The 26,848-nt window shown below is 52.5% G+C and overlaps 2 protein-coding genes across 2 annotated transcripts; both read right to left on the reverse strand.

Moving 5' to 3' along the window:
• Positions 1-3,393: 3,393 nt before the first annotated feature.
• Positions 3,394-9,674, reverse strand: KRT3 (keratin 3). Its single transcript, XM_047786701.1, has 9 exons — positions 8,966-9,674; positions 7,729-7,949; positions 7,153-7,213; positions 6,707-6,802; positions 6,262-6,426; positions 5,717-5,842; positions 5,194-5,414; positions 4,809-4,843; positions 3,394-4,104 (listed from the first exon to the last, which is right to left on the reverse strand). Exons 1-9 carry the CDS (start codon positions 9,587-9,589, stop codon positions 3,755-3,757), a joined length of 1,899 nt encoding a protein of 632 aa, XP_047642657.1. The 5' UTR covers positions 9,590-9,674; the 3' UTR covers positions 3,394-3,754.
• A 9,558-nt stretch (positions 9,675-19,232) lies between these two features.
• Positions 19,233-26,535, reverse strand: KRT4 (keratin 4). The gene is made up of 9 exons (XM_047786704.1): positions 25,967-26,535; positions 23,836-24,050; positions 22,601-22,661; positions 22,176-22,271; positions 21,457-21,621; positions 20,932-21,057; positions 20,297-20,517; positions 20,008-20,042; positions 19,233-19,911 (listed from the first exon to the last, which is right to left on the reverse strand). Exons 1-9 carry the CDS (start codon positions 26,453-26,455, stop codon positions 19,712-19,714), a joined length of 1,608 nt encoding a protein of 535 aa, XP_047642660.1. The 5' UTR covers positions 26,456-26,535; the 3' UTR covers positions 19,233-19,711.
• Between the last annotated feature and the right edge of the window lie 313 nt (positions 26,536-26,848).

The following is a 26,848-nucleotide window of genomic DNA, read 5'->3' on the forward strand; positions in this document are numbered from 1 at the left end:
GACTTAAGAGCAAAATCAACATAGAACGCCACAGAGAAGTGGTGTCAGTTATGCTGAGATGAAAGGAAGAGGAGGAGCCCTCAGCAGCAGGTGAAGTTCCCTAGAGGTGCTGTCAGTCTGGATTAGAAGTGGTCAGGGCCAGGCTGAGAATATCCAGATTAACTCCCTCGGTCTCAGGTCCTGGCACCAAGCTCACCTGCCTGGCCATTCCTCTGGGACAGTGACACAGCTGAGAAGTGCCACACACTCTCCATGGTGACATTCCTCCTGAAAGGCCCTTGAGGACTCCCTCCTTTGATGGGTAACAAAGACCTACTGAATAGCACAGGGTAATAACCTGCGCGGGAAAAGACTCTGAACAGGAACAGGTATACATATCTGCGTAACATTTACTTTGCTGTACACCTGAAACTACCACAACTTTCTAAGTCAATTATACTCCAGTAAAATTTATTTTCTTTTTTGTTTGTTTGTTTGTTTGTTTTTCTGGTCTTTTTAAGGCCACACCTGCGACGTATGGAAGTTCCCAGGCTAGGGGTCAAGTTAGAGCTGTCGCCACCAGCCTACACCACAGCCACAGCAACGCCAGATCCTTTAACCCACTGAGCAAGACCAGGGATCAAACCTGCATCCTCATGGATACTAGTTTGATTCTTAACCCACTGAGCCACAATAGGAACTCTCAAAAATTTATTTTTTTAAAAAGAAATGTAAGTTCCATGGAAAAAAGAAAGAAAGAAGCTGCATGGACCACCCCCCCCCCCCCCCGCTGCTAGGTAGTAGGGGTCTCCTCTAAACACCCTCCCCCAGGATGAACAAGGGCCTGTGGGTATAAGTTGGAGTCCAGGGAGGAATAGCAAAGGCAAGAAGCCACTGTCTGAATAGGAGCCTTGAGACCAGCGGACAGTGTCCCAAGGAAAACTGGGCCCCATCCAGGCTTCCCTTGAAGTCCATTTAGAATCCCCTTGACCTCTAAGATGGAAGTATTCTGGAATGCTTGGCAGGCTCTATAGCCTGGCTCACTGTCCCTCTCCCTAATTCTGAATGTTGGACTTCCTGGGAGCTCACCTGGGCCCTCTTCCCTCCCCTCTCTCATAGGTTCCCGTGGCATTACAGACCATTCTAACCAGCCCTCTGCTGACGCTGTCCACATGGGGGGGTCTCCAGCCCTGACAGGCCTCACTCTGAATCCACACTCACGTCTCCAGCTGTAATCTGGAGATCTCCCCTGGCTCTTCTGTGAGCAACTCACACTTATCTAAAGCTGAGCTCCTGCAGTCCTTCCTCAGACGCATCCTGCCCCACTCCCCGCTCCACCTCAGTACAGGGCATCAGCAGCCGCCCAGATGCTCAGGCTGGGAAACTGGGCATCGTGGTTGAATCTGTTCTCTCCCTAACCCCACGTCCAATCCGTTCACAAGTCCTCTTATTTCTCCAGCTCAGCACCCAGTTTTCTTCTCTTCATACTCTTAACCACAGCTTATTTTTTTTAATTTGTTTTTTTTGTTTCTTAGGCTGCACCTGCAGCAAATGGAAGTTCTCAGGCCAGGGGTTGAATCACAGCTGCAGCTGCCAGCCTACAGCTGAGGTCCGGGGTCCGAACTGCATCTATGACCTACACCACAGCTCACAGCAATGCCGGATCCTTAACCCACTGATCAAGGCTAGAACTCAAACCCACATCCTCATGGATACTAGTTGGGTTTGTAACCACTGAACCATAAAGGAACTCCGATTTCTTTATTTGTTTGTTTGTTACTTTTTAGTTGTTGTTGTTGAGCTCCTCTATGAAAATGAGAAATGATATTTGCTCACCAATGCATCTGTAACATTTTGCCAGGACCAGAGAAGAAACACTTAGTGAACGTGGATTTAAAGAAGGAAGGAAAGCATCCTTTAATGACTTCATCCAGGGGTGAAGCACCTGCCCCATAATTAACCTGGAGCCATTCCCACAGGGCCAGCCCTCTGAGCCGGGACAGGCTTTGAGTCTCTGCATCTACCTGTCCTTCCCCTACCCCCCCACCCCCGCCTGGTACCAACCAGAAAAGGTAACTTCCTGCCCCCAAAGCCCCAAAGGAAACAACAACTTCTAAATTCCACCCCATTCACAGAGCCCTCCTGGGGGATTCAAGGAGAACTGACCACTGCCTGACTTCCCTGAGCCTGGGTATGCGCTCTCCATATGAATTCTTCAAGCTCCAGTAGCCGTATTTTTCTTTATTAACTGTCATTTCCCTTCTCCGAAAGAAATTCAGCTTTGGCCCAAGAAAGAAATATTACCTCCCTGGCCTGGCCTGACGAACTATTCCACTCCATCATCCGTGTGTTCTCTGGGTACCCAGGCAGCCACGGGTGGCTGGAGGGGAGCAGCTGCAGCCTCAGAGGCAGTGTGGGGACATGGAGGAGCTCCAGATGGGGGAACTCCAAGGGTGTGCTCCCCGCTCAGCCCCTCAGATGTTCTGTGGCCCTAAGCAGGCCACTCCACCTCTCTGAGTTCATTGTTCTCCTTTGCAAATGAAGTTCTTGGACTCCTTGCCCCTGAGTCCCTTCCAGCCATAACCTTCCATACGGCACTCCCAAGGCCAACGAACCCTTTTGTCAGGGCTTCATGGCGCAGGGCAGATGCTAGGAGCTCCTGCTGCCACAAATGCTCGAGGGCTCAGAGTCCAAGGAGACAGGGCTCAGGAGCAGGACATTTTCTGAGAGGTGGTAATAGTTGTTTACCAGGAAGGGGAGGCCTCTGTGGAAAATTCCAGGTTATAGATAACTAACAGGTATTTTCTCCTGCGAGGCTTCTCCGAACCTCCAATATGTGCTTCAAAGATGGAAGATTTTTTAAAAAGTAAAGAGGGAAGACTTAATGGACATGGAACCCTCTGGGGGGGCAGGGGCAGGGAAGGGGCTTGTGGGCCAGGCTTTGAGACAGATGGCTCTCCGGAAATCCCTGCAGCCCTGGGCTTCTAGCTGCTCCAGAAGCTGCTGGTGCCCCCTGATGCAGGACAAGCTTCCAGGATGTCAGCTGGAGTGGGGGCCAGCTCCAAGGAAAAGATGCTCTGGCCCCAAGCCCTGGAGAACCTCAAGCCTTCTTAGGTTCCCCCAAACGAGAGAAGGCAAGGAGAGGGATGTCTATGTGGTCCTACCTTCCCCCAAGAACTTCCCCCCCACACTCCTGGAGTGTACCCCCACCCTCCCCCAGGGCTCAGAGAATAAATCAACCACCAGATCCTGCCCATTTAGATCCCATATATAATGGACAGCAGGGAGTAACTGCCTGGGTGTCAGAGGACTGGTACCCAACTCTCCTGTGGACCACACAGCCCCAGTGGGACAGGATGAAAGAAGTCAGTCCAGCTGGGAGAAAGGCGCCCAGAGAGACTCAGAGGCCTGATGTGAAACACAATGCATTTTATTGGCGACAGAATGGATGGGCAGAGGGGCCTGGTTGTTATATACATTAAAATCGTGTTGACCATTCCGCCCAGGGAAGGAGCCCCAAGGGCAGCAGAAGGTGGTAGCTGAGGCCACACGTGGACAATCACAGGCACAGGCTGGAGCCACAGCACGAGATTCTCATGGCTGTGCTTGGTCGGGGATTTGGATGGAGGAACAAGAGGTCCTGGTCTTCGGGCCCCAAAGAGCGGGTCCCCGGGGCGGGGGTGGGGAAGGGCGCCAAGGGTGCTGCTGATGTCGGAGTGGAGGAGCAGATGGGGACGGGAGGCGCTGGGCTGGCTGCGGTGGCCCTGCGCGGTATTTATCTGGACGAGCGCTGGGAGGACTGGGAGGAGAACTTGACGCTGCCGCCGCGACTGCTGCTGCCGGAGCTGAAGCCTCCGCCGCTGACCCCGCAGCGCCCAGCGGAGCCAGAGCCGAAGCCGCCGCTGCCACCGAATCCGCTGCCGCCGCCGAAGCCACTACCACCTCCGAAGCCGCTGCCGCCGCCAAGGCCACTGCCGCCGCCGAAACCGCTGCCGCCCCCGAGTCCGCTGCCGCCCGCCCCGCCAAAGCCGCCGCCTGCGCCGCCTCCTACGCCGACGCCACCGCCGAATCCGCCTCCATAACCACCTGCCGAGGCCGACGTCGTGCTGCTGCTGCTGACCACGGCTGCAGGGGAGAGGACAGTACAGCGATCAGCTCCGGGCACCCACCTCCCTCCATGATCGCTAATGATCCCTTGGGGCGCAGGATGATCAGGAGGCCATCAAGGCGGCTTTGGACCTAATGATCTTTGTGATACACTGATGTGTTCACCTCCCACAGTGTTAAGCCACGAATTTTCCAATGGTTCTTTCTACATACGGTCAACTCCTGATGACCCCTTGGAGATTATTCAGGACTTCTCCCATTAACGGGCTCCTATTAGATAGTCCGGATTGGCCATAGAGACCTACTAATAGAGCCCTGAGCCCAGAACGATTACAAAAACATATCTGCTACCCCTTCTAACCCCAGAAGACCCCTCTGACCACTATAGAATTTTTTTTTTTTGTCTTTTTAGGGCCGCACCTGAGACATATGGAGGTTCCCAGGCTAGGGGTCCAGCCATAGCCTCTGGCCTACCCTAAAGCAATGCCAGATCCAAGCCAAGTCTGCAAACTACACCACAGCTCACAGCAATGCCAGATCCTTAACCCACTGAGCGAGGCCAGGGATCAAGCCTGTATCCTCATGGATACTAGTCAGATTCCTTTCCAATGAGCCACAACGGGAACTCCCCAGAAGTATTTTTAAATTGTCTTTTACCACCCTTTATTAGTACAGATATTTCAGAATCAATTCTCACGGTCATGATTTCTTTGGCTACTTACAGATGCTGACAGCACTCTGGCACTCTCCAGACATCCTGTGTGAGAAAGCAAGAGAAAGCTCCATCGCAAAGCAAATTTCCCACAAGTCCTCGGATGAAAGTGACAAATAGCAACTGGAACGGAACTCAGAAGCCTGGCGGGTCAGTACCCTTTCTCCACCCTTCCAGGGGCCATAACACAGCCCCTGCACACCTTGGTTACACATGCACTTGGCCATCTGTGGAGGAAGTGAACTGGCAAAGTCAAGGGCTTCCCTGCAAGGCCTTTGCTAGGTGGGGGCCTCTCTCATACAGCAGAGTCTTCACCCCATTGACTTGGTCACTTATCTGGCCCTCAGCAGGTGACTTGGGTTGGGGGAGGTGAGGGGATGGAAGTGGAGGCCCACCTGCACTCCTCGCCCTCCAGGAGCTTGCGGTAGGTGGCGATCTCCACATCCAGGGCCAGCTTGACGTTCATCAGCTCCTGGTAGTCACGCAGCAGCCGGGCTAGGTCATCCTTGGCCTGCTGTAGGGCAGCCCGCAGCTCTTGGAGCTTGGCATTGGCATCCTTGAGGGCCATCTCCCCACGCTGCTCAGCATCAGCGATGGCAGTCTGCAGTTTAGCGTTCTGGAGCAGGGGGAGGTAGGAGAAGGGATGAGCCCAGGAGGGAGGTCCCAGGCTCTCTGAGTCTTCGAATGGATTACCCCATAGCAAGCCAGGCAACCTCACCCACTCCCTGGCACCTCTGTCTGTCTTTATATGTCCCCTGGGCATCACCAGCCGTCTAGACTGGCTTGGTCTTTGAACTTCCTGGAGCCTAGTGCTCCCTGAGAGGACCCCCAAGAGTCCTCTCCAGACCAGGAGTCCTGAGATCCTAGCCCCCACCCCTCACCCATCAGCCTAGGCACCAGCATCCATGGCCAGCCCACCTGCTTCTTGACATTCTCGATCTCGGCCCGCAGCCTCTGGATCAGCCGGTTGAGCTCCGAGATCTCACTCTTGGTGCTCTTCAGGTCATCCCCGTGCCTGCCGGCCGTGGTCTGCAGCTCACCCAACTGGAGAACAGAAGGGAAGGGAAGGAATTCATGCAGCTTTGCTTGATCTGTTTCTCCATCCTTAACATCACCCACCCAACTCCGAGGTGCTGAGAAAGCACTCGTTTAAATGACATTGAATTCTGCATCTGCAGGCACACCTCAGAGGCAGCATGGAAAAGAACATGTGGGCTGTCATAGAAGATTTTCACCCTGCAGTCCCTGAGCAAGCTGGAGTCAGTTCCATGTGGCTTGGCAGGGGACTGTGGAACCCCCTCCCCCCAGGGGGCACCCCTTTCTGCAGCTGGACAACCATGAGAAGGATGTCTTCAAAGAGGAGAGCCAAGAGGGGCCACCCAGTGACCACCACCCAGCCAACCCATAGGCCACAGCCTCCCCAAGACCCTCGGTGGGTCCTCAGAGAGGTGGCTGACCCCCACCTTGGTCTGGTACAGGGCTTCTGCCTCAGCCTTGCTCCTCTGGGCAATCTCCTCGTACTGGGCCTTGACCTCGGCAATGATGCTGTCCAGGTCCAGGAAGCGATTGTTGTCCATGGAGAGAACCACGGATGTGTCACTGACATGGCTCTGCATCTGGGACAGCTCCTGCCAACACAGAGGGGCCTTTTCAGTCTCGGGGCCTTTGCAACAAGCACACAGAGGCCCGGAGAGACTCCTGATCAAGAGACCCATCCAGTGACTCAGGCTGAATATGCATCTGCCCCGCCTGCCCCCCAGCCCCTCAGAGAACCCCCTTGTTGTAGCCCCTCCCCCAGACCCCAACAAGAGACTTTCTCTCTAGGCTCAGACTTTCTGGGCCCTCCCTATCAAATCCGAAAACATCTCCCCCTCCCTCCTTCCCCCTCTTAATAGGAAACATCCTCACCATTTCGTAGAGAGTGGTCAAGAAATTAATCTCATCCCTTAAGGCATCCACCTTGGCCTGAAGCTCCACCTTGTTCATATAGGCAGCGTCGACGTCCTAAGAAAGAAACATAAAGGCCTTATTCCTCCAAAGAAGGGACAGCAAACTGCAGCTGCAGCAGAGTCAGGAGGACCAGGGCTGTGGCTGATCGGTCCTTCTTCCAAGGTGGGTCTCCACATAAAGGGGAGATTCACCTCCCTGGGATGATGGAAGTTCAGTCCTACTCAAAAACTAAAAATGAATGGACTTCTTTGGGGATCTCTCCAGACTAAGATGCCCCTGGCTTCTGGCATTTTGTTCCAACTGCTTGTACTTGGCAGCTCTGTGGCAGCGAAGGAAGGCGATTTCTTCAACCCAGCTGGAAGCCTGTGCCTCCAAGCCCCAGGAATCTCAGGCACAGCCCTTACCTTCTTCAGGGTCACAAATTCATTCTCAGCAGCCGTGCGCTTATTGATTTCATCCTCATATCTGGAAAAGTGAAAAAGGAACGCTGGGTTTGGGGTATGAGGTAGTCATAAACACCACTGTTCTCTGAAACTCTGAAGGTGCCTCTCTTTCCTCCTCTGTCCTCCTCCCCCGTCTTAGATGAACACCCTCTCACTAGCTCCCTGTTAATTAGGAGGACCAACCATTCCCATTCGTTCAGGCAGACTTCCGGTTTTAGCACCAGACGTCCCAAGTCCTGGGCAGACCGAGATCCCTGGTCACCGTCCCATGAGGTGGTCCAGCATCCTTCAGCTCCTGCAGCCAGATCATCCCCCAACCTGACTTATGAGGAAGGTGCATCCCTAACTCTAACCTCTTAATTCTATCCACAAAGGACTATCCTTCAGGAAGGAGGGGGAAGGGGAACCCAATGAACCAAGCTGTCCTCCATGAAGATAAAGAGAACAGGCTAAGTGGTAGTACTGCCCGGAGGGCTGGGACTCTGAGACAGGATAGCCCGCAGCATCTCCCCCCTTCCCTGTGCCTCTGTCACTCACTTCTTCTTGAAGTCCTCCACCAGGTCTTGCATGTTCCTCAGCTCTGAGTCCAGGCGGCCTTTCTCCCCCAGGATGCTGTCCAGGTAGCTCCTCTGGGAGTTGATGTAGTTCTCAAAAAGGGGCTCGAGGTTGTTGGTGCCTGTGATGGAATTTGTGCCCTGCTGCTGGAGCAGGTTCCACTTGGTCTCTAGGACCTTGTTCTGCTGCTCCAGGAACCGCACCTGCAATGTGTTGTAGGAAGCAACATCAGGCAACGCCTGGATCGGAGGAGCAGAGGGGCCTTGGCTCAGGCAGGACTGGGCTTCTGTGTTGCCCCATCCCCCAGCACAAAGACCGAGGACGCTTCTACTGTAGCTGGAGAAGATACTGTCAGACAGTCACATTAATCAGGCCACTGAAGATGCAGCATGGCTTGGAAAGTTACAGGAGGAGAGACAGGCAGGGAAACTGGAAGTAGCCCCTGCCTAAAAGCAGAAGAATTGTACAAAATGACCCCATGGTATTCCTGGGGACTCCAAGGCTCTACTCCAACTTCCAAAAATACAGTACATGCTGCAAAAAGGTGCTTAAACCTCAACAGCATCGTTTCCATCTAAGGCACCACTGACACTCCAGCCCTTCAAAGGCTGCGAATCCCTGAGAACTGATACTGTTGAAATGCTGTCATCATCGGGACGGGAAAGAGACAGCTTGTCTGGAGGCCACCAAGTGCCCTCCTCTTTCTGAGGAGGTTGATTGGGGTGCAGACTGAGTGGCCGGTGTCTCCGCCGCCCCCTAGGACTCAGGTTCCACGTGAGCCTCTTTAATCCCTTCTCCAGGGCACCCACCTCCTTTGCCTGGCACAATGACAGGGAGGGAACCCACCTCCTGGAAAGTCCCAAAGGACAGCTCATGTTTGAAAAGCCCCCAGTCCTGGGTCAGAACCTTTCCTGCCAGAGATCCTGGCTTTCGCCCCACTCTGCCGGCACGCCCTGCCCAGACTCATAAGGCAGCAGGTGGGAGACTGAAGCCGAGAGTCCCACAAGCAGGACCTGGGGGTGTCCAGGTCCAAATAGGGGAGTGTTGTCTTTCTTGCTCACATGACCACGTGGACAAGCTCCATCTTCACAGACCCCAGAATGCTGCCTTAGCCCTCTCCCTCCAACCTGGCCCACTCGGGGTTGATTCTAGCCACTATATAAACCTCAAACTCAAAGTTCCCAGCCTAGAAACGGAGGCCGGGTCAAAGCTTCCTCACCTTATCAATGAAGGAGGCGAACTTGTTGTTGAGGGTCTTGATCTGCTCCCGCTCCTGGGCCTTCACTTGCCCAATCTGGGGGTCAATCTCCACATTGAGGGGCTGCAGGAGGCTCTGATTGACCGTCACTTCCTGGATTCCCCCAGGGAAGCCACCTGGGCCAAAGCCACCAGGGCCACCAAAGCCACCAGGCCCACCGAAGCCACCAGGCCCGCCAAAGCCACCAGCTCCACCGAAACCACCAGCTCCACCGAAACCACCTACTCCTCCAAAACCACCAGCCCCTCCAAAACCACCTCCCATTCCTCTGCCACCACCAAAGCCACCACCAAAGCCACCTCCATAGCCACCCCCAAAGCCACTGATACAGCTGCTGCGTCCTCCCCCAAAGCCACCAGCCCGGGAGCCTCCAGCCACACTGATGGAGATGCTCTTGTTGCCACCCAGGTTGTAGAGGCTGCGACTGCCGAAGCCACCTGCTCCACTCTGGAACCCGCAGGCCCCTCCACCAGCTCCCCTGGTACGGGCCACACAGCTCATCCTGCTGCTGCCAGAGACCACGGCCGAGTGGCCAGAGAAGCCCTGGCTCCTGCCGCCAGATGTCTTGCAGACTTGTCTGCTCATGGTGAGACGACTCGTTGAAGGGAAAGTGCGAGAGTTAAGCAGGGCCACTGAGAGCCAGAGGAAGAGAGGAGGGAACTGAAGACCGGTGTGGAATAAATCCCTTTATATACATCTAGGAGGCTGCTGGGCTCCAACGAAGGAGTGATAATTAATTTCAAGTAATCATGGGTTGGGTTTGCCTTCAAGGCAATAAGTTTGTTCCAGGCTACTAAACACACCTTAAAAATAATCTGAATTGGTAAAAGTGCTAAGGTGGCAGGCTTACTCGGCAGGGGGTGGTGCCTGGCATGGCCCATGCTTGGGCACGGCCACCTCCTAGCTTTGACTGGCAGGACCCAGGAGGCATGTTCTTCTGTCCACCTGGCTGCTGCCCCCAGACCTGCCAGCGCTGGACTCCGCTCTGGAAAGGATGGAGTGGAGGTGGGTTGGGGAGGTGCTGGTTGCCTGGGTGATGGAGACAGTGAAGGCCACCCCAGGACTCAGGAGAAGTGTCAGTAGGAGGGAACACTCTGTGCCCAGCTCTGTGCCCGGCTCTGTGCTGGGCTTGAGGATGTGATAAGGACCGCTGTCCCTCCCTTCCTGGAAACAACACTCAGAACCATCACAAAGCTGCCTCCTGGGGTCCCCCTCTCTCTCATGCTGTAGTTCTGGAGGCTGCAGCATTTGTGACCATCTTCTGAGAAAAAAGGGGAGTGACCACCAAGGGCTTTGATGAGACGTGGGCGATACTCAACATTCCGGATTGTTTGTTTGTTTTGAAAACTTCCCAGAGAAGCCATGCACTATTCCCTATTATTGAGACATCTCGAAAGCTTCCTTTCTTGCTCCCGACACTTTCGGCCCCTCCCTGCTTTCATCCCAAGTCCCAGGGAACTGGGAATTCAAACACCAATTCTAGCACCAATTCAATAAATATTTACACATCACCTCACTCACGCCAGGCACTGGGAAGCACCGGAGTCGGGCATGAAGCAGACACAGGGGATCCTGTGGGACTGTTCTCCGGTGGGGGCAGGGGCTCCTGGGAGGTCTGTGGCCTCGGTGTCACCCCTCCAGCCTCAGGAGGCCACACCTGGCAGGGCCAGCTGCACCGCCATACGTGTCTGACTCTCAAAGCCTGAGAATCTGCCAGGCTGATGTTTTTCAGAGGCTTAGGGACTGGGCTTGGCTGGTCCAAGAGAAAAGCCTTCCTGCTCAGCTCTGGGGCCTGCCAAGTCAGCCACTTATCTCTTCAGGACAGGGCTTCTCTGTCTGTGGCACTGCAGGCCCTGCCATGGGTATGGCCTGTGTGGCCTGGGCAGGAGCTTCCTCAGAACAGGGGGCAAAGAGGGAAGGGTGGCAGGTTCTTTGGCACACACGGGGCAGGGCTGGGAATGGCCCAAACACAGAGGAAGAGGAGTTTTCTCCAGGGGCCTGGTTCTCCCATTGGGTCCCCTCCTGCCTTTGTGACCCCCCAGGCTCTGCAGCATCATGGCCCCTCCCCAAGAATGAAGCCATAAACTTTCCAAGAGCTTAGAGTGCTGTTGGTATACCGGACCCCTTGGTCTGTAGCACAGTGCTTTGCCAGGAATAGCTGCTCCGAAAAGTGAGTGGGTTTACAAAATGATGAATCAATTGAAAAAAGTAATGAATGAATGAAGCCTTTTTGCTGGATTGCAACCAAATAAAACTAGGCAAATTTCATTGAAATCTCTTTATGTAAGGTAGTCCAAGCTCATTGAGGCTATCTCAGTGTAAGGAATCCAGAGCTCTTATGTTTGCTGTTCAGATTTTTTTTTAATGTACATGCAAAATAAGCACCATCGCCTCTGCAGTGGAAAAAACGTTGCAGAATCACAGCATCAAGAGTCAATCCGAATTCCCATTGTGGTTCAGCGGGTTAAGAACCCAACTAGGATCCATGACGAGGTGGGTTCGATCCCTGGCCTCTCTCAGTGGGTTAAGAATCCAGCAGTGGGGAGCTCCCATCGTGGCGCAGTGGTTAATGAATCTGATTAGGAACCATGAGGTTGCAGGTTCGATCCCTGGCCTTGCTCAGTGGGTTAAGGATCTGGCATTGCCGTGAGCTGTGGTGTGGGCCAGTGGCCACAGCTCCGATTAAACTCCTAGCCTGGGAACCTCCACATGCCTTGGGTGCCGCCCTATAAAAGGCAAAAAGACAAAAAAATAAAATAAAATAGAATCCAGCGGTGCCATGAGCTGGGGTGCGTGGCTCAGACCCCATGTTGCTGTGGCTGTGGTGTAGGCTGGCAGCTACAGCTCCAATTCAACCCCTAGCCTGGGAACCTCCATATGCTGTGGGTGGGGCCCTAAAAAGACAGAAAAAAAAAAATCAATCACAGAGTCAGCTTGAAATGGACTGGGCACTTGAGGTCACATAATCTGCCCAGCTCCACCCCCCAATACAGGGATTCTCCCTCTAGCACGTCTGGCTTAACCCGTGATCTTCCACAACTGCTACCCAAGGATTAATGGCAGGTGGAATTAGCCCAAGGCCAGAGGGTGGCTACATACAGACACCTTCCTCATCTTTGCTCCTGCAGAGTTCAAAAGACAAATTAAATGCAGAGCTGGACCAGCCCCTCCCCATGACTAACCATGACCAAGGCTATTTGATTCCCGGTGTTTCAGCATCATTAACCCTTTAAGGTGGTCCGTCCTCTCTGCCTCTCTGGTTCTCAGAGGAGCATACCTGGAGGAGTGAAATCTCTGTCAAGTGTTTCAAGAAACATACCACAAAAATTAGGCCCTATTTTTTTTCTCTTAGTGTTTAGCTGTATGCACTTGGGAATGAACGAGCTTTTAAATCTCAGCTTTGTCTCTGTGTGGCCAGGAGGAAGTTCTTTAACCTCTCTGTGCCTCTGTTTCCTCATCGGCAATACTAAGTTCCTAAAAGTACCTCTCCTTGGAGTTCCCATCATGGCTCAGTGGTTAATGAATCCTACTAGGGACCATAAGGTTGCGGGTTCGATCCCTGGCCTTGCTCAGTGGGTTAAGGATCTGGCATTGCCATGAGCTGTGGTGTAGGTCGCAGACGCGGCTCGGATCCCGAGTTGCTGTGGCTGTGGTGTAGGCCGGTGACTACAGCTCCAATTAGACCCCTAGCCTGGGAACCTCCATGTGCCACGGGAGTGGCCCTAGGAAAGGCAAAAAGACCAAAAAAAAAAAAAAATACCTCTCCTAGAATCGTTGTCATGCCTCGAACATACACAGCACAGTGTAGCACTCACTACCATTTTTTAACTATTTCTGCTTACAAACCACATAGAGAATTTCAGCTTTCAAACCTGTCAAGAGAAATGAGCCAATCAAGGGATTCCATTAGCAAATTAGCACAGCAAGTGGGGCAAGATAAATGGAAATCATAGCAACTCCATGACTTGGGGTGGGGGGGGAGCAGACCTCGGCTTCAACCCCAACAAAGAGAAATCTATGAGCAAACGAATATGAGAAAACGAATATGAGAAGTGTTTACCGATTGTGGACTCTCTGGGTCGCTGTGCGGTAGAGAATGGTTTTCTTCTTCTCTTTTTACGGCTGCACCTGTGACATATGGACGTTCTCAGGCCAGGGATCGAATCAGAGCTACAGCCACCGGCCTGCACCACAGCCACAGCAGCACTAGATCTGAGCCGTATCTGTGACCTATGCTGTCGCTCACGGCAATGCCAGAGGCTTAACCCACTGAGCGAGGCCAGGGATCAAACCCACCCTCATGGGTACTAGCCGGGTTCTTAACCCACTGAGACACAATGGGAGCTCTGAGAATGGTTTTCAAAGAGCTCACGGTACAGACAAGCCAAACAGTACAAGACTGGGTAAAACTAAGTGCCTTCTTAGAGGTGCTGTGAAAGCTGAGAATCAGAAAGGCAATGAGGAAGGGCAATCATGGAAATTTTCAAGAAGGATAGAATTGATCTAGCCCGCTTGGTGGGCCATGGGCCGAGACTCAGCATGAAAACAGGCCCGGCTGGATCCAGGATGTGGAGACCGGGGTAGGCTGCTGCCATCCATGGCTGCACAACATCTTTGAGCACATTTCCTTCACTCTAGTGGTCTCCCTCATCGTGATCCCCACCTTCCTAGGGTCAAATCCACGTTCCCAGCCTCTTTTACAGTCAGAAGCCAGGACCGTGGCCTAGACTCTTCCAGGGAGCAAGACTCTCGTGAGACCTGATGTCTGAGGGAGACCAAGCAAGGAGACAGCCACCGAGAGACCAATGGCACTTTCTGGAGAGTGCAATGATGGAGACATCTGGGTCTCGACAGGCAGAGGTGGCATTTTGTCATTTTGCCCTCAGCATCACAGGGACAGCAGCAATGGTCACGGTGTGTGCCCCAGAGCAGCCCCTGGGGGTAGCTGGGCATGGTTCCAGGCTGCAGAGCTGCCAGAGATGCCATGAGCAACAGTGCATTTTAATAGTTTATTTTGTTTACATCAGGCAGAATGGACGTTCATATTTGCAAGTATGAGTGCCAATCAATACAGGGGTGGGAAAATCCTGGCTAGAACGGAAGGGGACGGTAGGAGAAGATGCTGGGGACATGAATGAGAACGGGATGGGAGGCCTGCCTTCAGAAGGAGGCTGAAGCATGGCCAGGTGTAGAGCCTGAAGTCCAGGGCCATGGGTCCCTAGGAATTCTTAAACCCACTGTAAAAGTGAGGTACCTTTCTGCCCTGCATTGGAGCAGATTCCAGCCATTGCCAGAGCCCGCAGATCCTGAGCCAAAATGTCATTCCTTTAGAGGGAATTAACTTGGAGAGGAATCTTCGAGAAGCAGAGTTACAACCACTATTATCCTCTGCTAGTCCTAGATCTGGACCTCCCCAGCAGGTGGTGGAAGGAGTGGTGGGAAAAGAACTTAATCTATTCTTAACTCTGCAGCCAGGATTGCAGAGAAGACATTGTCCACTAGGGTACAGGAAGCAAAGTAAGGATTACATTAGCAGAACTAGATGTTGATTCTGATTGGACAGTCCTGAGGTATGCAAATGATGGAAGAGGAGGAAGCAATCAGTGAGCCAAAATTCTTGACGATTGCGCCCAGCCCTCCAGGTTTGGGGACCCAATAAACATTTCGAGGAGTTCCTGTCGTGGCTCAGTCAGTAATGAACCTGACTAATATCCACAAGGATGCGAGTTTGATCCCTGGCCTTGCTCAGTGGGTTAAGGATCCAGCATTGCCATGAGCTGTGGTATAAGTCACAGGCATGTCTCAGATCTGGCATTGCTATGACTGTGGCTTAGGCCACTAAGCTGTAGCTCGGATTTGACCCCTTGCCCGGGAGCCTCCATATGCCATGGGTGTGGCCTTAAATAGACAAAAAAAAAAAAAAAAAAATTTGAGAAAACGGAGTTTGCTTACACTCACTTTCAACACCTGGATTATTTGAAGCTTAACTAGTAACCTTAGAGAAAAGAGTGAGTCACTGTGTTGCAATGTATAAAATCAGAGCCTCATATGGCACTGCAGCCAAGAGGCTAGCCAGTCCACCCCTCTACCTCAAGGCAGTCCTGCACACACAATCACATACATAAACACACGCAGATGAGATATGTGTGGAAGTAACCTAAGGAGATTTACAAACAGCAAATCACAGGCAGGTACTCGGCAAATATTAAAGGAATGACTGTCACGGTGGGGGAGATGATCCTGCCAGGTGACAAAGACAGGAGCACTAAGAACATTTCTTCCCGGTGAAACAAGAACTTCCGGGAAAGGAGGCAGAACCTCGCACAGCTTCGCGTGACAGCCATGTGGAAGCCTTGTGAGGTGCAAGTGTTCCCAGACAGGAATCCAAAGTACATCGTGGGCCTGAGGGCCCCTCCCTGAAGGCAGGTGGCCCAGAGTCCCCTCTCCCTCTCTTTCACACCTGTTGTCTCAGACACACCTCGTTCTGAGCTTGCCTAGTCTTGGAACCCAAAGCCCAAGCCCCACACAGAGCAGATGATGGGCCGACCCCCGGTTCTCCTGCACCTGGCCCGAACTCCCTCGCCAGCCTCCCTCCCACCACTCCCTGTCCTTAACCCAGCATGATGCCAAGCTGTGTGGGTTCCTACACACAGTGCACGGCACCACGCTACCCTGTCTGCTCCGGTATTCTTTTTTTTTCTTTTTATTTTTAAGTATAGTTGATTTACAATGTTCTGCCAGTTGCTGCTGTACAGCAAAGTGACCCAGTCATACATATATACATACATGCCTCTTATATTTTCTTCCCTCTTGGTCTATCCCAAGAGACTGGATTACTCGGGTATTCTTGCTGCCTAGAGCACCCTTCTCCCCTGTGCCCACTGCCCCAACCCCCAGTCCATACCCTTTCACCTGGCTGACTCCTTCTCAGGCTTCAAGCGTTGTCTCAGGGAACACCTCCTTCAGGAAGCCTTCCTTGGATCCTTTGGCAAAAAGGAATGCTTCTCCCCTGTATCTCGGTGTTTACATCTACCATGGCTCTAACCACTCTCCTGAAAGTATGGGAAATCCATATTTAATACGCCTTCCCGACAATCCCCCTAGTCACACACACACACATTCACATGAAACTCTGTCCTCAAAGGAGAGGACCTCGCTGTGACACCTGTCCAGCAGAAGCTCCCAGCCCATGGATGGGCAGGCAGCGGAGCTCCCTGCCCAATGAGGAAAAGGCCACAGCCCCCGGATGGTCGCCATGGAAGAGTGTGATCAGGATGAGGCCCGAGGGGGCCTAGGGGAGACCAGCAGCAGGACGAGCCAGGAGGGTGGAGCCACTCCAGGAGACTTCCTAGAAGAAGAGATTTCCTCTTAGAGGAGATGAGAGCCCTGCCCTCTCTCAGATCCCCAACTTACCCCTCTCCGTCCCCCTCCAGGGGATAAAGAGATGACTATTCAGTCTCCATCTTCCGCACAGCAAAAAGATGGAGCAGGTGCCAAGGCGGCTTCTTCCCTTAGCCTGCCCTTCCCTTTGTCCTGGGCCGGCTGCCCTTATGGTGCTTTGAGAGGTCGCGAAGGGGGGCTCCCTGCTCCCTCAGTTACTTCCCCGAGCAGCTGTCTCACTAAACCTTGACCATCTGCCCAAGACCCAGTAGTGGACGTTCCTGGTTCTGGGGTCCTCTGGCCTTTAAGCCAGAGCCTGGGTCCCAATAGGAAGCGCCACAAACTCCCACAGCAGGACCACCCTAAGTACATCCCTCTTCGCTCTGGCCTTCTGGTTTTCCGAGCAACAAGCGAAGGAGGCTTCAGAAGTGGTAGCAAGAATTTTCTGGAACTGAGAAGGCCAGACCCAGAGCAGAGGGTCTTAAAGGCGGGTGGGGGGGGGGGTGGCTATGCAAATGCGGTCATTGCTCAGGAACCTGGAACCCGACCCAAGGAGGGAGATGTTGCAGCCAGGCTGGACAGTGGGAGCTCCAGGAGTGGGGGCTCAGGGCTGCGGAGCCAAACTGAGCAAAAGCTCTGCCAGCCCACAGCCCGGGCCATTACCATGTGGGAAGTGCTTTCAGTTACCTCAAGGCAAAGCATTTCCGGGAGAAACTGGACCGCCTGGAGCCCTCCAAGGGGCAGGCAATGCAACCTGCATCTCCATAGTCCTCTGAACACAAAGAGCGGCCAGAATCCTATTCTAGGATGTGAGGGAAGGTGGCATCTGTCTCAGAGTGAATTCTCCCCCAGCCACCATGGAGTCCCCTCCGACAGGTCAGCCAGCTCCAGACCCATGGACCACGGCCAGCATCTACTTCCATGGACTGGACTGGAAACAGAAGCCGACATGACAGTTTTTCATCTATGTAAAACAGGAGTCTTCTTACATAAATAAAAAAAACAAGCACCCTGACACAGCCACTTGCCTACAAAGAGGAACAGGTTGATCCTAAGATACACATGCACATATATCATCTACCATCTAACTCTGAGTGTTTGTAAGTCTTTAAATTACTCTGCAGAGGCCCCGAGAGACCTGGCAAGTGACACTCAGGCTGGCCACTCCCGCGCTCCACCTGCTCAGAGGGCACAAGAAAGGCGTTAACCTGCCCAGCCTCTGGGATCCAGCTTCTCAGCATGGTCCATCGTGACCTGCCACCTTCCCGGAGGGTGAACCTGAGAAGCCCCTCCCCTGTTTCCAAACTGGACTTGTCCTCCCCACCCCAGAACCTCAGAAAAGGGCCCGTTCAGCACTCTCCCGGGGGAGGGGTGCAGAGATGAGAAATAGTCAAAACTTCCTGCTTTGCCATGGCTGGGTGAGCCCTGAGCCTGGGGGGACAATGGGGAGATTAGCAGCAGGTTTGTGAAGGACTGCACCTGGCAGGAGGCCCCTGCCCCGGAGTGTAAACCCCTCCCTGCTCTGCCCCCGCTGTCCTGAGCCTGCATGGAGGCTTGTGGGCAGGGACTGGTTTTGGGCAAACCATGTACCCTTCTGTCTGTACACAACACGCTGTAGGGATTGGAGTCTGAGTGCACTTCCTGGCTTCAGGTCAGAGGCACCTGTCGGTGGGGGTGGTGCGGAAGTGAATGTTGCCTACATCCACAGAAGGAGGGAGCCAGGTCCCACGGCACAGGGGGAGCTGTGCAGGCTTCCTTTGAAAAAGGGAAGATTATTTTGCTCCAGGTAGCTTGGAATCAATCCGATATTAAAAAAAAAAAATCAAGATGTCAGAGTTCCTGCTGTGGCTCAGCCGTAAGGAACCCAACTAGTATCCAGGAGGACTGGGGTTCCATCCCTGGCCTCCCTCAGTGGATCAAAGATCTGGCGTTGCTGTGAGCTGTGGTGTAGGTCACAAACTCGGCTTGGATCCCACGTTGCTGTGATTGTGGCATAGGCTGGCAGCTGCAGCTCTGATTCAACCCCTAGCCTGGGAACATGCATATGCTATAGGTGTGGCCCCAAAAAGCAAAAAAAAAAAAAAAAAAATTAGGATGTCCTCCAAGACTTTACCCAGATCCTCACCTCTGCCTGTCCAATCCGAATCCCTAGCGCTGGACCCAATCAGGCAGCTGTACCCTCTACTGCCCCAAAGTTCTGCCTCACTCCCCCTCTCCCACCACTCAGGGGCAGCGACTCAGACGTAACCCCTGGCAGAATCATCTGAGGTCGTGGGCAAATGAGCACAGCCTGGAATCAAGCTCCTCGGGCCAACACACTTTCACTTCTCCATCCAAGGATCCTGACCTTGTTGATTCTACCATCAAGTTCCTGAAAGCCTTGCTGGTCTAGTGAGAAAGCCTGAGCCTGGAGACAAGGAGGCCTTGCTGGACACTGGGTATAAACTCTCCATAAGCTCCATCGCTTCTTCTTCTATACTCAATGCAGACCCCTGACTGTCTCTCCTCATAGCTGCCTTACTCCCCCTCATCTCCAGGCTTGCACCCCTTCCCTCCCTCTAGGTAAGCCGCAGCCTCAGCCCTGAGATGGCCCCGCCCTGATTGCCTGCAACAGCGATCTTGGTAAAATTGTCGGTTGTTTTGAGCCTGTGCTCCTGTGCTCTAAGCTGCCTTCAGGCTCCGCACAAGGCGCTTCTCTCCCAATAATCTGGGCAATTTAGAAGTGGAGACCTGAGAAATTGGTTGATGACCTCCGTCTAGACAGACAGATCCTTCGGAGCCCCAATTCCTTCACTTTCACCTGAATTCTGGAGCCTTCTCCCCAAGGAACAAAGACAATTGCTCAAAGTAAATGACAAAAGCGTTTTATTGAAGAGTCACCCAAAGACGGATAGAGGGAAGGAGAAGAGAGTTGGATGGGGTGCTGAGTGGTTCTTGTCCCAACCTCACAGGGCCACTGTTGCCAAGTGATGGAGAAGGAGTTTGGTCCTGATGCAGAGATATCCGGGATCTGGTAGGCGATGGCATTGGACGAGGAGGGGACATATGTGACCCTGAGAATTCTAGAGAGGAAGCATCTCGTTGTGTTCTCCTCTGTCCATGGGCGGTGAAGAGTCAGCTGATCCCTCTCCCGTTGTTCCAGCTGGGTCACCAAGCCCAAATCAGGAAGATGCGACCAAACTCCAAGAAGGCAGAGTCCATGCCCTGGCACTGAGTTGACACAGGTGAGATGAGGCCCAGGAACGGAGTAGGGAGGGGAGTGAAGGAAGCAGAGACACCAAGGCAGCGCCAGGCTGGCCCCAGGGGGCTGCAGGGACGTCATCTCCTCTATCGCTGGGACCTCTTGGTCAGGGTGGAGGTGGTGGTGGTGGAAATGATCTTGCTGCCAGCACCGCCACAAACCCCGCTACCAAACCCAAAGCCACTTCCGGAACCAGAGCCGAAGCCGGCGCCCAAGCCAAATCCAGAGCAGCTCCCTAACCCTCCGCTGCCGATGCCTCCTGCGCTGGCAGCGCCACCAACCACAGCTGCAGGGGAAAGGCAAAGACAAGGTTATTCCAACCAGGAGTCTCACCCCAAACCTGGGTGAAGGAACAGCCAGAGCGGGGGCAGAGGGTACTTACAGATGCTCACGGCGTTCTGGTACTCTCCAGACATTCTGTGGGGACAGAAAGAGCCATGTGCCTCAGCAAGCTTGGAGCCACGCTGCGTTCAATAAGCAGGGGTCAAGCACCTTCCCCTGCTTAAGCAGCCAAGAGCAAAGTCTGAATGTGAACCTTGTTAGCTACCATGGTCCCCATTCATAACCACCAGCACAGCAAGTGGTCCAGTCGAGCTGCCCTGGACTGGCCATGGCCCCAAACCTCTCTGTTTCTCCTAGTCCCACCCTGCCCTCCCCGCCACCCGCCTCACCGGCACTCCTCGCCCTCCAGCAGCTTGCGGTAGGTGGCGATCTCGATGTCCAAGGCCAGCTTCACGCTCATCAGCTCCTGGTATTCACGCAGCATCCGGGCCAGCTCCTCCTTGGCCTTCTTCAGGGCAGCCTCCAGCTCTGCACGCTTGCTGTAGGCATCCTTTAGGGCCGCCTCCCCACGCTGCTCTGCATCAGCCACAGATCCCTGCAGAGTCTGGCACTGCAGGCAAGGGCGCAGGATAGGCAATCATCAGGGTCCTGCTGTTAAGACCCTGAATCTGTTCCCTCTCCTGTAGCAGCTTTGCTTGGGTTACAATGTCAGCCTTCTGTCTGTCCTTCTCCCCACCTTCCCTGACTCTTACTCATTTCCTTCACTCCGGTTAGGGTCCACCCATGCCCCCACCAGGCTGATCAGATGAAGATAAGCAAAACCAGTGAAAAGAGAAATCTTATTTGCTGGGGGCATCATGTCATGTTAACTAAGATATTGTCAAAAAGATCTGGGTACAGTTTATGTCAGGAGCTACAAATCCTATGCAGACAAGCTCAGCATCTTCTGGCTTGAGACCTGATCTGTTTGTCTACTGTGAAGGCCCCTGGCCCTGGACCCAGGCTGGGCAGAAGTGACACCTACCTGCTTCTTGATGTTTTCAATCTCAGCCCGCAGCCTCTGGATCATCCTGTTGAGCTCTGAAATCTCATTCTTGGTGTTCTTCAGGCTGTCACCATGTTGGTCAACCGAGGTCTGGAGCTGCTGAATCTAATACAGAGGAAACACAGCGACACAAGGGTCAGGGGCATTGGGGTAGGGTCTATTTGCAGGTGAACTCAGTAAGCATAGCCACAGGTGGCAGAGCTAATGCAAAATGTCATGTAATCTCAAGGCAGACCCGGGTCAGTGATGCTTGGAAGAATCTGTTTATCTCTGATTTCTCTTGGGCTCCAGCTGATGATCACCTATGCACAGACATCAAAAGAAGAGCCCAGGGGAGTTCTCCTGTGGCACAGTGGGTTAGGGATCCAGCACTGTCACTGCAGAAGTGCATATTTGATCCCTGGCCTGGGAACTTCCACATGATGTGGGCACAGCCAAAAAAAAAAAAAAAAGCAGAGCCCCAAAAAGGCCACTCCCAACCCCTGAGAGACCCCAAACACACACCTTAATCTGATACAGGGCCTCGGCCTCAGCCTTGCTTCTCTGGGTGATCTCCTCGTACTGGGCGCGGACCTCAGCGATGATGCTGTCCAGGTCCAGGTCCCGGTTGTTGTCCATGGACAGGACCACAGACGTGTCACTGACGTGGGTCTGCATCTGGGACAGCTCCTGCAGGGAAAATATCTCGCATCAGGCCTCCTGGAGGGTCTTCCTTAATCTCTGACGCCAGAAATCTGCCATCACCATGAAAATGACCATGACACAGGCTCCCAGGGCAGCAGACTTGGTGTTCCCAATATGAAGGGAGAAGAGAAGTAAATTTCTATGTAGACATCAAGTGGTTGGTGACATCTCAAGACAGAAAAGCAATGCCTGTGGTCTTAACAGCTCCCTGGGGACCAGAAGCCACCCCAGGTCAGTGGGCACTAGGTATGTTGCATGGAAGGGAAGGAAATGGATCCCTTTCACTAGAGAAAATGCTAGAGAGCAATAAACTCGATTGTATGCAATCTTTAGATCTGATCTTCTAAGACAACTTCTGGTGTTGGGAACCTCTCACTTGAATCTCTTAGGTCAACCCTTTCTATCCATGACCTTGCTGAGAGCCCATGGCCCTGAAGTAAGGCAACTGAGTCTTTTCAAAGAACTCTGTGAATTCCAACCATCTGCCTCTCAAGTGGAAGAGTCCCCTCCTTGAATGAATGGGGGGATGGAGGCCTTACTGCAGCATAGAGGATCCTCAGGAAGTTGATCTCATCATTAAGGCCGTCCACCTTGGCCTCCAACTCCACCTTGTTCATGTAGGCAGCATCCACATCCTGTGGAGGGAGGGGAGGACAAGAGACCAGGTAGAGGCATTATAATAGGACGCAGGGGGAGTTTTGTGACACACTAAGGTAGTGCCGGATGATGTGGTGAGGGACTAATCCATTGGCCTCTTCTGCTCCTAGAGCCACCTGCAGAGATGGAAGTTAATTATCCAAATAGGCTTTACTCACAGCCTTAATTCCTGCTCAGTGAGATCTAGATAAGAGCTAGTTGGATGGAGACGAGGCAGAGATGGACCAAACCCATGATTCAAGCCAAAGACCATGCCCAAGGGAAGAGGTGCCCTCACAGCCCATCCCTATCCTCTGTCAACCCTTACCTTCTTGAGTACCACAAAGTCATTTTCTGCAGCTGTGCGTTTGTTGATTTCTTCTTCATACCTGAGGGTGGGAAGATGGGAAAGAAAAGACAAAAGCCCCACAGTGAGCTAGGGTTTCTCACTGTCTGCTGCTGGTTTTCCAACATCTATTTTGAAAAATCCACCTGGTTGGCCACATTTTCCCATGTTCATACTAGATCTTTGTTCCACTATGTTTCTGGAATAATTACCACATATGAGGTCCCCGGTCTAGACCCTGGCTCATTCAGAGAAGTGAAAGTCAAATTTTAAATAGACTGTTGGCAAGAGAGAAGATGTGAAGAGGAGACCAGCCATGATCTGGGTGATTTTATTTCCATAGACGGGCTGTCCTTTGGCTAGTGCGTGGATTAAGTTCACAGGAATATTGTCAATACTCCAGTTCTCTATCTTTGGTGTGAGAGTGAATGGAGAGAAAGGATTAGTATTTTCTCAGCTCCACCCCATGGTGATCATAATAAGAGATACTATGTATTCAGTGTTCGTTATATGTCCAACACTATGCCACCTACTTTCTCTTATGTCATGTAATTTCATTTAACTCTCACAACCTATAAGGTAGGACTCTTGTCCCCATTTTAAAGATGAAGAACACTAAGTTCAGAGACAGGTTGTCCTTCGGCCAGTGGGTGGATTAAATTCACTCAAGACCATACAGCTAGTACAGGGACCTCTACCCAATAGTCCGTAACGGTCTATTTGGGAAAAGACTCTGAAGAAAGATGGATGTGGGTACATGTATAACTTGTTGTACAGCAGAATCACTTGTTGTACAGCAGAAATTATCACAACATTGTAAATCAACTCGACTTCAACAAAACTTTTTTAAATGGGCGGGGGAAGATCGCACAGCTAGTAAGTGGAGAAATCAGTATCCATCTATCCAGGTCCTTGTATTTGACAACACGTATTCTTCTGACCCTGCTATACTGTTTTTCGTCTGTGTGATTTCTGGTCTTATTCAGGTATGGCAAGCCCAGCTCCCTGAATGCATCACTCATTTCCTGTTTGGGGCAACTTAGGGTTACTAAACTTCATCCCAAGTAACCATGTTGATACAGGGGAACAAATGGAAAGTGGTCCCTGACCCCTTTGGGACTTCTCAGAGGCTGGGACTCTAAATGACTGAAGAGGAACACAGGGAGCCTGGGGCATGGCTGGGCAAACTTGTCAGGTGGCATGTCCTCCCCACATACTTGGCCTTGAAGTCCTCCACGCTGTCCTGCATGATCTTCAGCTCAGACTGCAGGCGTCCCTTGTCATTGGTCAAGGTATCCAACTGCTTCCTCAAGGCACTAATATAGGCCTCAAAGAAGGGCTCGAGGTTTTTGCTGGATGTGGTGGTTTTCTGCTGCTGGAGGAGGTTCCACTTTGTCTCCAGCACCTTATTATGCTGCTCTAAGAACCGCACCTGTGTTTAACAAAGGCACCAACCAACCTGATGAGGGCCTGAAGCTCTGGCAGGAGGGCTGGCCACACCAACTCAGTCAGTCCAAGCCAACCAGGCAGCCCAAGAGCCATTGGAATAGCACCGCCATATTGCAGCTCCAGGCACCATCCACTGGGGTAAACATGGCGGCCCGGCTCCATAGCAGCACGTGTGCCGGGAAGAGCAGAGCACAGCCAGAGCCGTGGGGCCTGACGGTGCAGCAAGAATAACTGCCCAACCACAGGGTCTGGGATTGAGTTACTGAGAAAAACATTGAACTACTATGAAGTAATAAAATAAAACAAAATTAAGAGATATGACCACAGTCTGGGAGCAAGTACATTCAAAGTGATACTGACCCAAAGCCAAAGAATGATAAATTCCCTGAAGACTTTTTTTTTTTGTCTTTTTTAGGGCCACATCTGCAGTATATGGAGATTCCCAGGCTAGGGGTTTCATCAGAGCTGTAGCCGCCAGCCAATGCCACAGCCACAGCAACAGCAGATTTGAGTCTCATCTGTGACCTACACCACAGTTCATGGCAATGCTGGATCCTTAACCCACTGAGCATGGCCAGGGATTGAACTTGTGTCCTCATGGATACTAGTCAGATTCATTTCCACTGAGCCACGACGGGAACTCCTCCCTGAAGATTTTTTAAAAAGCTTACTTATAAATGGACTTCGTGTGTCCCTGTGAACCTGTGTATAACTGAGTATAAATATTTAAGATCAAGGGAGTTCCCGTCGTGGCTCAGTGGTTAATGAATCCGACTAGGAACCAGGAGGTTGCAGTTTCAATCCCTGGCCTTGCTCAGTGGATTAAGGATCCGGCGTTGCTCTGAGCTGTGGTGTAGGTCACAGACGTGGCTCGGATTCCACGTTGCTGCTGTAGGCCGGCAGCTATAGCTCTGATTAGACCCCTAGCCTGGGAACCTCCATATGCCACCGGAATGGCCCTAGAAAAGGAAAAAAAAAATTTTAAATCAAGCCTTAGACATATTCTGAGACTTAGCTAGACTCGCTCCTGCAAGGGGACCTCCCTGAACTCTCCCCCCAGGAAGAGAGTTAGCCAGATAAACCAAGGCTGTAGCTTGGCTTGCCCTTCGCACTTAATGGCTTCATAATTTAAAGAAAAGCAGGCAAGGGAGACTGATCACAGTTTGAACTTAAACTGATGATGGCAGATGAGACAAGGAAGCACCAAACCCTTGATCTTGTTTTTATATCAATAGGTCCTAGAGTCACAAGAAAACACAATAAAGCCCCTTTAAGCTGCTATGAGTCTATTCAAACTAGCAAAAAGGTGAGCTGCAAAAACAAAAGGAGAGACCCATCCCTTCCTTTCTTCAAACAGTCCCAGAAATGAGTCATTGGGCCCAGAGTCAGGAGAAACGCAATGACCATCCAATGTCCTGTTGGAACCTAGAATCTGCCATTGGAATCAGTCCTTTTCTCATTTGGGAAACCAGCCTGGTATTTTTCTGCTCCAGCCACAGAAGTGCCAATAGTTAAATTATTACATTAACTATAATTCTCAGTTAATTATCAAAGTGATAACCATGTTATTTCTGAAACCAAACTCTGAGAAAAAGCAGCGAACCAATGAACCACTTTATAGCTGGGGTGACTGGACCCAGAAAAGTTGAATCATGTGCCCAGTAACACAAAGCATGCCTAGGAAATCCAAATATTGAACCACTTCGAGCGGCCTATTTTCCCACCAGCCCCAGGAAAAAAAAAAGAGAAAGAGCAATGACTTTCCTTAACCAACTGGAAAACAGAGAACCAGAGAAGTTCAGTGGTTTTCCCAAAGCCTCCAACAGGCTCAGGTCTGAGAAGCCAGGACTCAGAAACCCTGGCTTTTTATCACCTTATCTGACCAAAAGGCTGGCTCACCTTGTCGATGAAGGAGGCGAACTTGTCATTGAGGATCTTGATCTGCTCCCGCTCTTGGGTCCGGACCTTCTGGATCTCAGGGTCGATCTCCACGTGGAGTGGAGTGAGCAGGCTCTGGTTGATGGTGACCTGTTGAATCCCTCCGGCAGGGCAGACAAGAGAGCCAGCCCCACCCCATCCACCGAAGGACCCGCCGAGTCCACCACCAAAGCCGCCAGCACCAAATCCTGTGCCAAAGCCGCCAGCCCCAAAACACCCAGCAGCCCCAAAGCCAGCACCTTGCCGGGCCCCAGCCACGCCGATGGAGATGCTCTTGTTCCCTCCAAGGTTGTAGAGGCTTCTGCTGCCGAAACCCCCAGAGGAACAGCGGCCTGCGCCCCCGGACAAGGAGATGGAGCTGAAAGCAGACTTCTTGCCCCCACCTACGATGGCTGAGGCACAGCTAAAGCCCTGGGGCCTGCCTCGGACACACTGCTGTCTGGCAATCATGGCTAGAGAGAGAACAGCAAGCTCAGAGTTGTCAGGGAGAAGCGAGAGGGGCCAGGCCACTGAATGCCACAGCCCTAGCCTGGGTCCCTTATATGTGCTGGAGAGCAGGGCTTGGTTGCAGGGGCATAAAGGGAAAAATCTGAAACATCTCTGGGCTTGGCCTTTGGCACTGGCCCATCCTCCTTGCACCTGCTGAACATGTCACAAACACACCTACTGAAGTCATTCCGAGGGCACACTCTGCTACAGGAGAAGCTGAACCGGTGTCCCAGGGCCTCCTGGTCTCAGGGCCCCACCACCCACACCCTCTGCACTGCCATCTCACTGGCCTCCAGGGGCCTCCCTGCTCCAGAGGAGACGACCCATCACTCTGTCTCTCACTCCACAGAATTT

This window comes from Phacochoerus africanus, chromosome 7, assembly GCF_016906955.1.
Source record: "Phacochoerus africanus isolate WHEZ1 chromosome 7, ROS_Pafr_v1, whole genome shotgun sequence".
Taxonomy (NCBI): Eukaryota; Metazoa; Chordata; class Mammalia; order Artiodactyla; family Suidae; genus Phacochoerus; species Phacochoerus africanus.

What these genes read in the sequence shown, in the direction of transcription:
- KRT4 (XM_047786704.1), bottom strand. Translation starts at nt 26,455, where the DNA reads ATGATTGCCAGACAGCAGTGTGTCCGAGGCAGGCCCCAGGGCTTTAGC. An exon ending in TGAGGATCCTCTATGCTGCA is followed by an intron (nt 21,622 to 22,175) that starts GTAAGGCCTCCA and finishes TTTTCCCTGCAG; the next exon opens with GAGCTGTCCCAGATGCAGAC. An exon ending in CCAGAACGCCGTGAGCATCT is followed by an intron (nt 19,912 to 20,007) that starts GTAAGTACCCTC and finishes TTTCCCCTGCAG; the next exon opens with CTGTGGTTGGTGGCGCTGCC.
- KRT3 (XM_047786701.1), bottom strand. Translation starts at nt 9,589, where the DNA reads ATGAGCAGACAAGTCTGCAAGACATCTGGCGGCAGGAGCCAGGGCTTC. An exon ending in TCGAGAATGTCAAGAAGCAG is followed by an intron (nt 5,415 to 5,716) that starts GTGGGCTGGCCA and finishes CCCCTGCTCCAG; the next exon opens with AACGCTAAACTGCAGACTGC. An exon ending in CCAGAGTGCTGTCAGCATCT is followed by an intron (nt 4,105 to 4,808) that starts GTAAGTAGCCAA and finishes TCTCCCCTGCAG; the next exon opens with CCGTGGTCAGCAGCAGCAGC.